The sequence below is a fragment of the Antrostomus carolinensis genome, unplaced genomic scaffold (assembly GCF_000700745.2).
Source record: "Antrostomus carolinensis isolate BGI_N321 unplaced genomic scaffold, ASM70074v2 scaffold11717, whole genome shotgun sequence".
Lineage (NCBI taxonomy): Eukaryota > Metazoa > Chordata > Aves > Caprimulgiformes > Caprimulgidae > Antrostomus > Antrostomus carolinensis.
Genome location: NW_010328056.1, coordinates 1 through 14,699, shown reverse-complemented (window position 1 = coordinate 14,699; position 14,699 = coordinate 1). Strand labels below are relative to the sequence as shown.

The window sequence follows — 14,699 nt, the reverse complement described above, 5'->3', positions numbered from 1 at the left end:
TATTTTATTTTATTTTATTTTATTTTTTCTTCTGTTTTTTGTGGGGAGGGATTTTTGTTTAAAAAGTTGAGTCTTTTTCTACCACAATCTGCTTGCTCACAATTTTAAATTGCTGTTTTTTCTTCCCATTTCAGCAACAAAAATGCAGGCCACATGGAGAGGTTTCTACCGTAGAAAGAAATTCCTGCACATGAAACATTCAGGTACGAGAGAGAGGAAACTGCGGTGCTGGGTCACTGCATGATCTGGAGTGGCCACTGTTGTCAGAGGTGCCTTGAGTTTGATGTGCACGAAGGAATGTTCCCAAAGTCAGATGGCAGATGTGGGTGTGGGTGCCCTGTCCTTCCACCCTCAGTCTGTGCCTCTGGGCAGGAGCAGCAGCTTTAACTCGTGTTCACACAGCAGCTCCCATCTGCAAGTGCTTTTCATTGATGTTTATCCATCGCACCCGACTGTTAAGAAGTTACATTCTGTGGTGTGTTGAAGGCTGGTTATTTCAGAGTGGGCTTTGTTGCCAGTTTTGTACAGAGTTAATGTTTTTATGAAGTAGCTCACTTAGGACACAATTTTTTCTATTATTTTTAGCAATAGCTATCCAGTCCTGGTGGCGGGGAACCTTGGGGCGTCGAAAAGCTGCCAAGAAGAAGTGGGCAGTAGAGACTATCAGAAGGTGAGGAGAGAATAACCCAAGCTATCAACTGGGGACTTGTTTCTTAATAATAGATGATAAGAATAAACTTTCTCATCCCTAGAGTATCAGAGGGGTTTTTAATAAATCACAACTATTAAATAAAGCCCAGAAAATGGTTGGATTGAAAAAGACCTCTAAATATCACTGATTTTCATCACTTTTCTAATTTCCTAATAAAATTTTCTTCTTCCTCAGGTTCATTAAAGGTTTTATTTACCGGAACCACCCTCGGTGCCCAGAGAACGAGTATTTCCTGGATTACATCCGCTTCTCCTTCCTGATGAACCTCAAGCGTAATTTACCAAAAAATGTTTTGGACAAATCATGGCCAACTCCTCCCCCATCGCTCTGTGAGGTGGGTACCAGTGCGCCGGGCCGGGGGGATGACACAGGATGGAGGAGACTAATGGACGACCATGGGCCACCAAAGGCCTGAGGGGACCCTCCTGCTACCAGAGAAGCGGGTTCTTGCTCAAGTTCCACGTTCCATTAGTATCTATCTCTACTAGTAGAATTAATCCAGATAGCATCATATGGGTGTAATTAGCATATCTGTGAATTATTAGAGCTGTAGTATTGAAAGTTCATGTGTGGTGCTGTTGCAACAGTTTTCTACTGGTTTTCTCATCAGTTTCTCAAATTTTCTTCCCTTTTTCTCTGAACAAATTAAGTTCCCTCTAGACAGTTAAATTTGCTGCAATGACGATGCGGTTGCCTGTGAAGAACATATTAAACTTCCTCTCTTGCCATTATTATTCTGCACCTGGCAGAATTGGTTTTTTAATCCCAAAGTCATTGTTGGTTTGGGTTGCAGGTAGAGCTGGAAGCAAGGAAGGGCACAGCAGTGTACAGCAGAGCTTTCCTAATATTCATTCTCCATTCTTAAAGCGGCTGGAGAATGTTGTGGGGCAAACTCTCTCAGAAAGGTGGAAAATAAAACTTCCTATGATTTAATTTTAAAAGTGACTCTCAGTAGTGTCAGTATTTGGAGTCATCAAGGCATTTTCTGCAGTTGCTTCTCATCTCTCTGCACTGTTTGAATTAGTTTGTCAGTAATTTTGAACTCTCTTCACTTACTGTGTGATTTCTTCTTCAGGCATCCCAGCTCCTGCGCCAGCTGTGTATGCAGAACATGGTCTGGACCTACTGCAAGAGAATCAGCCCCGAGTGGAAGCAGCAGGTACGAGACAAGTTGATGTTGTTTCACAAATGACACCGATGTTCCCAAGAACAGGAGGGGGTTGCTCAGTATTATTTATTGTAAGAAATGAAGAGGGGGAGGAGCTGGATGGGAGGGATGAGGGTGCTACTACCCAGGGAGGCCCAGGAGCAGTGGTGAGGTGGAAGAACTCTTGCATTGCTGCATTCTTTGGTGACTGGTTAACAATTCCACAAGAACATTGTGATTATTTTTTAAGTTAGAGACAAAAAACTAAAAGACTAGAATGTGCAGAAAATAAAACCACTGTATTTATATTTCAATACATACTCTTTAAGCAGTGCTGTATATCCAGGCCCCTATATAATTTCCATGCTGAAAGGCCCTGTTATTCTTCCCAAGGAAGATAAAAACATAAGAAGCTGCATTACTCTGGTTGTACCATATAAAGTAGAGAGCAAGAATTCTGCAGACACAAAACGAATCATTTTCCAAACTGAGAAATTACATGAGCAGTTACAGCTGCTGTTCCAGCTAAAAAGAATAAATATGATACTGAGATTTAATTCATCTTTGTTATGGAAAGGTAGGGGGAGAAATTTTTTTTATATTAAAAAAAAGGCTTAGTAAAGGGACATGATAAGAAACTTGTACATTAAACAATTTAGATGTAACTGTGAGATGATGGGAATACTTGCCATGAAGTTGTTTTTTATTACAGTGTATCACACTGCTTGTGAAGGGCTGTACAGTATTAAGTACCTGTAATGAAATGCTGTAGATTAGTTAGTGGCTGAGCCTGTGATTAAGGACACAGGATTAGTACCAGCCCTTGCTGAGCTGGAGGTGGAAGCTCAGCCGAACACTTTCTTTTCCCCAGCAAACCAGACTCACTGATAACGAGTCTCTTTTGTCCACATTTTTACCTGTAAATCATTTACTGTTTAATAGGACCCATAACACACATTTGCTCTAAATAAAGCAAAGGGCTTTCCTGTTTTCTCACTCCCTGGTTTTGTTCTTATTCTGAAGAAACACAAGTTAGGAGCTCAGAGCACAAAGTGTCATTTACAGCGTGGGGTGACTGTATCCTGGAATATAGTGCCGCTGTGAAAGGGACCAAAGGTTTATGGTGACTCTTCCTCTGAACAGGAACTCTGGGGCTGTAGTTTGCCAGAGGATAAGGTAGAGAATAGTGAGTAGAGCAGAGAGCTGCAGTGGATGTGCTACACAGCTGCTGAGAAGGACACAACTTTTGTGTCAGTATTTCAAGCAGAGGTGGTGAGGAGCTGAAAGGCTTCAAGGTGAGGAAAAAAAATAATCTGAAACGTGAAAAAAGCCACATAGGGTAGAGCAGGAGAACAAACTGTTCAGCTGAAGGAGGAAAAGGTGAAGAGAATCACTGTGGTGGGAGAATTCTGAGACTTTAAACAATGGGCACTACCAAAATCCACAGACTAAATGCCACATCCAGATAAATTCAAACCAGAAATATAATGCATACTTTTGAGATCAAAAGTGACCCTAAAGATAGGGTCACTGCTTAAAATGTAAGGGATATATGGAATATTTGGGGTTATTTTGTGACTAGGATGATTCAGGAGGTCAGAACTACATGATGACTGCTAAAAAAAAACCCAAAAAACAAAAAAGGGGAGATACCTTTTAAGACAAATGTATCTTTTTTATTAAGGAGAAGTTTTATACTAAACAAGAATACATCTTTTGTCCTTGCAGTTGGAACAAAAAGTAATTGCCAGTGAGATTTTTAAGGGTAAAAAAGACAATTACCCTCAGAGTGTTCCCAGACTCTTCATCAACACTCGACTTGGTGAGTAAGTGTTGTAAAGATGAACAGGAAGAAGGAAGGTGGTTGGGGGATTAATCTACTCTTCTTGCTAGAAATTTCTTTCTGACCATTACCTCTTTGGTTTTAATCTAGGAAATGAAGAGATAAATGCTAAAGTCCTTCAGGCTTTAGAAAATGAAGCAATTAAGGTGAGATATGGATCCTAATAGTTTTTTGTCAAGCTTCTAGAGTTATTCAGCTGAATATCAGAAAATCAGAGTTCTGAGGAAAATACAGCAAGACTTTTAAATTAAGCTTTAGGCTTCATTTAAACTCTAAGCTTGTTGATAGCTCAGAAATATGATTTGGGCAAGTTTAATGCTGTCAGTTAAGAACTGAAGGGGTTGCAACTGGCACAGCTGGAGAGGGAAGGAGACTGCACAGATTGAACTGAAACCTGGATTTTTCAAGCCTGCAGTCAGACAGCTGCAGTCATCGAGTTTTGTTCAGAACTCCTCTAGGTCAACAAGGAACAGGCCACTGGTCTGTACCTCCTGACAGCTCTCTGGGCTAGAGGGAAGGGAGCTGGCAATGACACAAGTTGCCTTTTCAGCACTGTTAACATGTTTCAGTATGCAGTTCCTGTGATCAAGTATGACCGCAAAGGATACAAAGCAAGAGCACGGCAGCTGCTTCTTACCCAAAACGCAGCCATCGTAGTTGAAGAATCCAAAATCAAACAACGGATCGACTATGCCAATCTGACAGGTAAGAATGGGAACAGCGAGGGGAATTCCTCACTCAACTGAAGTCAGACATCACCTTGGCTAGTTAAATAATAATAAAATAGCAATTTTGTGTCTTTGTCCTGGACAAAATGGAATTATCTGATACTGAAAAGCATTGAAATCTGTAATGTTTTGAAACCAAGTTTTTCTAAAATTAAAATTCCATAAAATGTCACAAAAATTACTCAATTGATCTCCCCCCAATCCCCTCTTAAGTAATTTCCCAATTGCACGTCTGTACCACAGGGGAGTTGCACCATTATTGCACAGCAGCTGCTTGGGACACTGCTACAGCTTTCAGCCCTCTGAATGATCAGACAGGGTCAGAGAGAGAAAACTGCTGCATCCCGTGTGCTGTGCTCACTGCTTGGCTTTGTCTGAAACATCTGACTGCACAGCCTGGGCTCCAGCTCTGTTCCTCTTTACAGCCAGTTTTGGTGCTAATCATTTCCATGTTAGCCCCATGCAGTTATCGACTGCATTTCTAATTGCCACCCTTTGAAGTGGTTTCCAAGGGCAACACTAATTTGGGGTTCTGTGACTGGATCTGCACTGATCAATACAGCAGCAAGTGGGTGTGGGTTCATCCAGCCCCAAGCCCAGCTGCAGGGCAAGCAGGGAATTCACAGCGACCATTAACTTCCCAGAGTCCAGCTCCTGCAGCAGCTCCGGCCTTTGTTACCCAGTGGTGGCAGTGGGGAGAAGACAACAGTGACCACATTGTTCCCATTGCCCCTCTCCTTAGTACCCCAGTAATTACACCATCCATCCACCCACAGGGCTGGAATGAAATATCTGTCCAGTAAAATTTTGGTCATAGGTCCCTTAACAGTTTGACAAGTTGTAAACAGGAATTCTTCCTCCTTCTGATGGACAGAGGCATCTGAAAGTTTCTTTTCCCCCTTAAAGAGCACAGTTATAAGCTGATTGTCACCTTGCAGCCGCTTCAGCCTCGCTGCTGACGTGTTAGCACAGTGCTTCCGTGCAGCCTCTCAGCTGTCGGGTGTCTTGGTGTGCGAACAACAGTTGCTGCGTTCCTGGGAGAGGTTTGAAACACGTGCAGGAGTCTGAGTGGAGCTGTGTTGGGTGTCAAATCCCCATTCTCTATTGCAGGAATCTCCGTCAGCAGCCTGAGCGATAACTTGTTTGTGCTGCACGTGCACTGCGAGGACAACAAACAGAAGGTAGCAGGACTCATCCATCACTTCTCCAACCACCTTTAGATAAAGTTTTAAAGGCATGAAGAGCAGAAGATCCCACTGGGGGGTGTGGGTGGAGCACACATGGTGATCAGCCCCATCTGTAACTTTGTGCCAGCTCTAAGCAGCATTTCACTTACATTTATTTGTGCTCACAGATGGGATTCACCAGTGACTTTTTTACCAAGAGGACTGCTGCTTACTAGTACATTGTAAATTAATTAATTGTATTAATTAGTGTGAGCCCCAAAGATCACAGCCAAGCCTGCTCCACTTGGAGAAGTGTTTTTCCACACTGACCTATGGAGATAGTTCTGTCCCTGTTAATTACACCATCATTTTGGTAAAGCCATGATCATAAACAACTGTCTCTTCTCCCTCCCAGGGAGATGTTGTACTTCAAAGTGACCACGTGATCGAGACACTAACAAAGACAGCCATGCAGGCAGACAAAGTCAATAACGTCAACATCAACCAGGGCAGGTGGGTGAAGCTCAGCCCCTCTCAGGAGCTGTGTTGGTTCTGAAGAGAGCTCTGCATTAAAGGGCTACAGAAATACACCTCTGTGACATCAAATGTACCCAATACATCTTACCTAAGGCTCCATCTCCTTCAACAAGCTGATCTGTTGCAGCAAAATGTCAATACAAAGCAGCCACTTAGAGGAAAAGGGTAAAACTGAGCTCGTGGAGAGGTCACAAATACTCACCAAATCTGCTCTTACCTTTTTCTTCACAGCATAAAATTTACAGTTGGGCAAGGCAAAGAAGGCATCATTGACTTTATATCGGGATCAGAACTGCTCATAGCCAAAGCCAAGAACGGCCATCTAACAGTGGTGAGTACAGGCTGAGGCTGGTACACAATGCTCCTTCCCTTACCGTGGATCCAGACCCAGCTCTCGTGCAGCAGATGGACACACAGCACATGACTGTGGCTGAACGCCCTGCCCTGGGCTACCAGCCTTTTCCCCAGGTGGAGCTGTGCATTGTACTTCTCTTCCTGCAGTCTCCAGAGACTGCCAGACTTACTCAAACTCATCAAGGGACTATCCTATTAATCACTTTTCCCACCCCCCTCCTCTCCCCAAGATTCAGGCTTTAATACTACAGTTGGAAATCAAGTTTTAGGGAAAAAAAATAAAAACACAGGAAGAAAACAATAAAAAAAAAAAATTCCTCTTCCCTTCTCAGATTGTTTGTAGTCTTCCTGCTAGTCAGCTCTAGTCATACAACTGGTACATGCACTGTCAGATTAAAGGCTGTTCAGAAATAAATCCAGAACATACTCAGACTTCCAGCATCAGGGCTAGAAGAGGGAGTGAGCTCCCTGTCCTACGTGGGCTGACTGGCCTCACTATTGCCACTGTGCTCTTCACTGAAACAGTCTGTCCTGGAGAAGCCACGTAAGTGGCACTGCCAAAGCATTTCCTTAGTCTATGGAATGTCTATAGATTGTGCAATTTTGTACAATCCTGCTCAAGTGAGGACCAGGCTGCTTTATTTGCTTAGTAACATAACAGCAAACCAAATAACTTCATTATGGACAAATAACATCCCACAATTTTCTCCCCTTGCCTTTTCAAACCTTACAAACAGGTTTCCAATTTTCCCTCTCTCTCCTTGGCAAACTGCCTTTGGTAGTGCTGGCCTGGGGAGAGGTTTAACATAACCACAGGAACCGGGGCCCAAGACCCCTCTAACTTACTGAACCGCCAACATCTTTGTTTCCTGCCAGGACTGGCCAACTCCAGTGCTCTGGAGGAGAGCAGATTTACATACTGTAGCATAACAACTCCATTCTACAAGCCAGACTCTGGAACAGAAATATGTTTAGGAGCCCCAGCTGTTGCAGCATCTTTGTTCTCAACACACCATTCTTGTCCTCCTTCTCCTGCAGGTTGCTCCTCGTTTGAACTCTCGATGATAATACGTGCCACCACAACAGGACCTTTTCCTCCATCAACCTGACTGCACCCCATAAAATTGGCTGGACATTGTTCCCAGCAAAATCCCCCCCTCCTTCCTCGCTTTGCTCATTTTGTTTATTGTTACCAAAGACCTGCACTTTCAGAAAAACCACAAAATACATCTTGCTTTGTCTTAATATGAAAGTTCCAAAAGAAAGGCCTTCTCTTCCTTACCTTAGTGGCAAAGGCATGGGTCCAACGCAATGGCTGTGAAACCGCGGCTCATGAGACACAACCGGCTGGGCTTTGAGGGAGAGGTTAGCTCTGACTCTGTTAGGAGTTTAAGCTCTGATGGAAATGACCAAAATTTGTGCTTGTCATCATCCAAAAAAAAAAAAAGCACAATCAGAAAACAAGTAACTGCTGCTTTGTCAGCCAAATCAATGAAATGCCAAACTTTATATTTAGAAAGAATGTTTTATGAAGAATTTTGCTCTGAGACGTTTTAATGCTTTTGTGTTACAATATATTAAAGCCATATTGTGTAAATGAGTAAAAACCCTGTAAATACTTTATAGCAGAGTATGAGAGATGCACTACAAGAAATGGAGTTGATGTGGAAACTTTTATGTTTTAAGATTTGGAATTTTTGTTGGTTTTAGTTTATGATTATAAGGTATTAACCTGAGAAACCCATCATATAACTTCACTCATCTGGATCCACAGACTCTTACCTTGTTTTTGAAGTCACCTGTCCCATTTCTTGCTCTATAATGATATTTTTATACCGTAGGAACTTTTTCATATCCACACAGCCAAACAAAATGTAATACAAACTGCAGAGGTTACCACTTCTCTGTGCCGCTCTAGGCAGGAAATGAAACCTGTGGCCTTTGGCCACAGAATGGTCACATCAGCTTTTCCTCCCACTTTGTACCTGCCTGGGATCACCACCGCCCCTTCCACCACACAGCTCAGCAGCACCTTCAGGAAAAAATTGCTTTTCCTCTTGTTTTTTAGCCATAACTGGAAGTTTGAGTTCCCACAATAAAGCTCCACAACATTTATAGCAATGCCTCTCAGTACTGCCTTAAAGAGGAAGAGATGGCTAGTTCAGCACTGCTGCCATGACTGACCAACTGCTGACAGCTCCTTGGCATGGAAGCCAGCTGTGTCACTCCTGTCCTAACCCAGCACTAGGAGGGATCCCTGTTCTGAACACTGGTCTCAGGCTGCATCACACAGGTTAGTACTAAGCACCTTCATTTAACAAAGAACCCGAATGGCGACAGGGGGGAGGACAGCTCTGTGTCAAGTACCTGCTGACTGCAAAGCACAGCTCCAGCTTCCATTTCCAAGTTCTAGACCTCACATGGTGCATTTTGCATTCGCCTTCAAAATCCTTCCCGTTCCGCCTCTGTCCTGATGCAGCAGCAACAAGTTACAATAAGCCCTGAATAAAGTATAACCAAATATGATGCCACTCACACGATCAGCTCAGTCTCCAATGTTTTGGTTTCTGACATGCTGCAGTTATCAAACACTGCCCCAGGCCTGGAATGCTGTATACACTGTAGTCCATATACACCCTACCCCTGTATATGCTAGAGTGTATAGACTATACAATGCTGTATACGCTGTTATATAACCTCTTCAAGACTACGCTCAATAAATTTTTACAAAAAAAACCCACCAAACCTCAAACCTCATCTTTGTTATATAAACTGTTTAATCACATTTCTTCATTTTTTTCAGAGGGAAGATGATTTTTTTTTTCCCCACCCTTATTTCTCACACAGACCCCCCTGAATGTCTGGTTTGGGCCCAATCTGTCTATACAGAGGGCAGCCCTGCTACCATCTATTACAAGGAGCAGATTATTCCTAGAAGGAGATTTCTAGGACATGTGGTAAGCAGGGTGGACAATAAGACAACATTATTTCCCTTCTCTCCATCCACATAACTGGACTAGATGAAAAGTGCTCTAAGGGCAAGCGAGAGGAATGCACCAACCTTTAAATCATGGCTTTTTGTGCATTCAGTTAGGGAAAGGCTGAATAAATGGTGTGGAAGAGCTGCTGTCTCCTCCTGACACAAAGCAAACTGTCCTCTAGGAGGCTGGTCTCACAGCTGTACTACTTACGTGTAAGACTGGGATCTTACTTTATCTCTTGTCTGAAGAGCAATGCTGTTACTCCTCTCTCTCTCCCTCCAAATGTTCCTATTACAAGCAACAAAGGGAAATTTATTCTTGCTGAAATAACTAAAATATAAAAGAAAGTCAAAGTAATATTTGGCATTTTTAATTTAGGTTTGTTTTATTTAAGTTTAATGTTAATTCCATGCTGTGTTTCAGTAAGAACAATACAGATTCTGTATCTGTGGCTCCAGTCAGATATCCAGTAGTACAAATTAGCTTCAAGTTACACATACTGAACAAAAGAGGTTGAGCGAGCGAAGGGAGATGGGGAAAGGGGAGGGAGAAAGAAAAAATATTGAACACGCATGCAGGCTTATCAATGCCACCTTCAATGCTAACCTGCTTTGAGGAAAAGTAAAGAATAGGCAAGAATGAGCAGCCACGGATTGTTGAACTGTTACCAGCACCATGATTTTCAGCAACATTTCAGCAGTTTGGAAACTTTCATTTTTTTTATACAGTAAAACTACTACAATATATGTCCCAATGCAACCTGTAACTTCAAGCTAAACACCCAATTAAGTTTAAACATTGGTATAAAATTCAGTTTAAACAGTTATAAAAAAAAAAAAAAGAAGAAGAAAGAAATATGCCACCACATGTGCACTACCTCGATGAAACAAATCTCTCCCCTACAACCTAACGGCCTCCGGGTGTAACATCCACTTCTAACGGCAATCTCACCGTGTCTGGCAGGAGACAACACAGTAATGCTGAAAGAGCCTTTATGCAGTCCTGTTAGTGTCTTAAAGAACCTAAAAGCTGGCACCAGTAAAATCCACAGAAATTCACTCTTGCCTTTAAGAACTTTTAAACTGTGTAAAAAAAAAAAAAAAATTAAAAATAAAAATAAAGAAACCCAACAGGGCAGGAACCTAAATTCTGAGACCCAATGTAAAAGTCAGATTTGGTGGTTCTCAGAGTGACACTGAGGGTTTTTGTGGGGAAGGGGAAGGGTGGTCAGAGATGGGTTCTCTTGTTGGCCTTTGTGTCTCACTGGTTTTCATCTTCCACATCCTGCAGCGCTTCTTTATTCTGTTCTTCACCTATGGAAGTGTGTAAAAGGAAGGAAGATGTTAATTTATTTTAAAAGTGAGACCTGCAGAACAGCTTAACGAGCATCTAGAGATTAATAGTTTCATGCAAGTCCACACGCTCGCTCACACACCTGTAACAAAGCCAGTTCTGGAGTGAAGCGTTTCCATGGAAATTAAGCCTTATTATCACCTCATCACATTCCATACACAACTGTAGCACAGGCTATTAGAAGACATACTCTGTCACAAGGACAAACAACAAACCACCCTTTCTGAAAACTGAGATCAGTCCTGTTGATCAGGAGATGAACAGCCAAGATCAAAGTCATCAGAACAGCTGTAGATCACCATCCTTAAATCAGAATGTGTCTTCCCCAAAAACCTCTTCTCAAGCCAAGAGAGCACCTAAGGACTTCTATTCACAAGCTACAGAAATGAGACTGTTCTTCGAAACTGAGCTTTATTCTGCCCCAGTCCACTCAAGTCTCAACAACAGCAAAATTCTGCAGTCAATTTTATGAGGTAACACTGATGGCATGTATTATTAAAGGTACCAAAGTATGAAAAAACATCCCTGCTTCAATTCGGACATGGCAAGAAACCCTAGGCTTGAGTTTATTAAAGGAAAACATTTGGTGGAAATCAATTCTCTTGAAAAAATGGCCAGTTTGGACCTATTCAACCAGGCTGTGACATGCAGTGAAATGAGGGTCCATCCATAAAGACTCTTGTACTGAGTTTGGTTCTATTTCAGCTGCCCCGGGCCAGATGCCTGCCACGCCTTCTGCACGTCTTTGCCTGATCTCCACAGCTAGAGGAGAAAGTCTCATGTACTTCAGGCAGTACCGTAACACGTGCACAATTGAGTTAATTGATAAGAGGAACTGAAAAATGTTTTCTCTGCAATGATCCTTAAGCATGTGTGATGGTACTCTCTTAAGGGCAATAAACAAAAACTACTCATTAAAAAAATCATTTTCAATAAAACCTAATCAAATGAGACTAATGACTTTCAGCATATAATCAGAATGCCTGCTCAGAGCATGTCCAGATTCAGAATTACCACCAGGTACAATGCAAGGTAGATTTTGAAGAGGTGGCCTAGGAACACAAAACATCTGACATTCAACAACAACAAAATTTACATTTAAAATTAAATAACAGACTATTTAAGAGAGGAAAGCAGAGGCCCTAACCCAGGAAGGTGATTAAAAGAAGATCTGAGCATGCTCTAGCCAATGCACTTAAGCAAATACTCCTGTAACAGGCGATAGTGAAAGTACTTTTCATGCCCAAATATTCTTAATATCCATCCAGGTATGCAGCTCAATTCCCAAACACGTAAGTTACTTTGGCTCTTAAGTCAAATGTATTGGACCCAGGTAGGGGTAACAGGTCACACGTTGGTAGAACATTGCTTAGCCCTGGAATGGAGTCAAAGATACAAGCAATTTCTCAGCAGCAAGAGTGAGAGAGGCAAGCATGATTAGTGATCGGAAAAAAAACTGACTCTGAAAAGTTCGTTGAGCCACAAAGACTTACAAAGTAGAGTTTTTAGGAAATGAACAGTTGGACTTTCCTTTAGGAATCTATACAGCAGGAAAGAAGGGGAAAACAGGAATCAAATGAAGACGACATTACAAGCGTGAAAATAAACTAAACAGCTCATCTATGGCATGGTTAAAGGATACAGTGAATGAGATGGAAACGTGTAGCACCTAACACCTGATTTTAGAAAGTCATTGCCTACAACCTACACAACTGAAATCAAAACAGGCAGAAAGCTTCATGCAAAACAACAAGGCTTTTCCAAGTCTCCTCCACCCTTCAGGAACCTGCTAATTGTGATGATCTTTCTCAATGCCACTGTTAACTTCTACCCATCCTCAGAGGCTCCACCTATGTTGGAAATAAGGAGTTCTGGAAGCAGCAGTTTTAAATGCAGGCAGTGCATTAGCACATTATGAGGAAGTGAGAAAACTCAACTTTGTACCTATGTCTAAACATAATGCACAAAATACCGTATTCTTTGCAGATCTGAAAAACTGCACCACTGTTTGAAGTAATTCTGCAGTATTTTAAGTTTTGTCATTATTACCTTTCGGGCATGCATCATAAACAGTAACTAGGATAATCTGAAATACTTCAGAAAGAACAAAAATCTTTTTTCTATGCTATGGAACCAATAATGAAACAAGAAATTTACATTTGGATTATGCAAAAGGAAATATAAAGAGCCTCTGTAAATAATCTCATTGAACTTCTACAGCATATGAGATACATAAGACATGTTATAGTCAGCTCATATGCAAATAAGGATGTTCTAATGCTACTATCTCACAACAGCAATCCAGCCTTGTTACTCCACTGAAATGGCTTCCTCAGTGTTCCCACTGAGCACTGGGATATTCAGCTCCATGAAAATAAATTAAATAAAAGGTCGTATCTTACAAGGACAGGTAGTGATAGAACAAAGGTGATGGCTTTAAACTGGCAGAGGGGAGATTGGGATAAGATCTGAAGAGAAATTCTTCACTGTGAGGGTGGTGAGACCCTGTCCCAGGTTGCACAGAGAAGCTGTGGCTGCTCCTCCCTGGAAGTGTTCAAGGCCAGGTTGGATGAGGCTTTGAGCAACCTGGTCTAGTGGAAGGTGTCCCTGCTGATGGCAGGGGGGTTGGGACTGGAGGAGCTTTAAGGTCCCTTCCCACCCAAACCCATTCTATTATTTAGTGATAATTGTTAAGTGGGAACATGTTTATTTTCCCAACACCTAACCATGGCAACGCAGGCATCTAGTAATACCCACAGCGTTTAGAGCAGTCTGTCCAGATCCATCCAGGATACATACAGATGCTTCTGCACCATGAGATAATCTTACATCTTTGAAAGCAAGGTGTAGTCACTTGCAAGAGACTTAAGCACTAGGAGGAAGGGTAACCTAGGAGCCAAAACCCAGCACATCTACAGTTTTCCCAAGACAAAGGGGTAAAATGTGACCTGCAACATTCAATACTCAGGATCTATGCAAAGAGCTCAAAGCTTTCAACTGACAATACTTCTTTAAAGCAAACCCATCAGTCCCACACAGTAACAGGTAGTCACAAAAGTTGAGACTCTACAAAATTGCTTTTAAATGGACACTACACCAATAAACTACCCAAAGTAACACTCCATGACTATCACCATGCTTCAATTAACATCTTCCATAAAAAAAAAAGACATTTATTTTCTGAAGTTAGGCAACAATGTTGTTTCAAACCTCTGTTCATTTTTAAGTACCTAACACACGTTAGACAGGACTGGCTTTTTCCCTCCATATTAAAGGTCAAGTCAACTCTTTCCACTTGTCTCTCCAGGACACAGTTTTTGCAAAAGAAAACATGAGTTTAATCTTTCTAGAGAATGTTTGAAACACTACAAAGAAACAGTGAGGCAGAAGGCATAACTCAAAAAACTAAATGAGTAAATTTATACTTAGCATTGTATGTGAAAGTGCAAGAGGAAAAAGTCCATTCAGAATGCCAAAATTATACTGTTTAAAATTTAAAAAACTACCAGATGTTAGTAACCAGAAGCAATGCCCCAATACTGAATACATTCAGTATTTGCTCTGGCAATAGCCCACTTCAGGAGTCACAACCTAGCATTTTTGGGAGTATTAAAGAAAGTACTTCAAACATCTCAAATAGCAAATTAGATTTCCCCAAGAAGTTGTTCTGGTGTTTAACCCCCTGCTTCCTCCTGGTAACAGAGGATTTTACAAAATCCCTTTCCTTTTTCCTCTTCTATTCACACTCAATTCTTCCTAAGAATAATAGAAGATACGGAAAGTGCTGTAAGGTGAAGTGATTACTATGACGGCAGTTTAAATCTTCCCCTAAAATGCCATCAGAAATATTGATTGACCTGGAAAAAAAAAAGGGGGGG

At 41.7% G+C, this 14,699-nt stretch overlaps 1 protein-coding gene across 1 annotated transcript; it reads left to right on the top strand.

Moving 5' to 3' along the window:
* The first annotated feature begins 181 nt into the window (after positions 1–181).
* LOC104520011 (unconventional myosin-Ic) lies at positions 182–7,752 on the top strand. The gene is made up of 11 exons (XM_010172105.1): positions 182–203; positions 586–670; positions 887–1,046; positions 1,788–1,871; positions 3,588–3,681; positions 3,793–3,848; positions 4,272–4,407; positions 5,541–5,611; positions 6,012–6,109; positions 6,365–6,464; positions 7,526–7,752. The coding sequence occupies exons 1-11, from the start codon at positions 191–193 to the stop codon at positions 7,550–7,552; spliced, it is 924 nt and encodes a 307-aa protein (XP_010170407.1). The 5' UTR covers positions 182–190; the 3' UTR covers positions 7,553–7,752.
* Positions 7,753–14,699: the final 6,947 nt, after the last annotated feature.

Bases quoted from the DNA above. Each gene is read 5' to 3' on its own strand.
- LOC104520011 (XM_010172105.1), top strand. The intron at 5,612-6,011 runs GTAGCAGGACTC...TCTCCCTCCCAG, and splicing joins GCGAGGACAACAAACAGAAG to GGAGATGTTGTACTTCAAAG. The intron at 6,110-6,364 runs GTGGGTGAAGCT...TTTTCTTCACAG, and splicing joins GTCAACATCAACCAGGGCAG to CATAAAATTTACAGTTGGGC.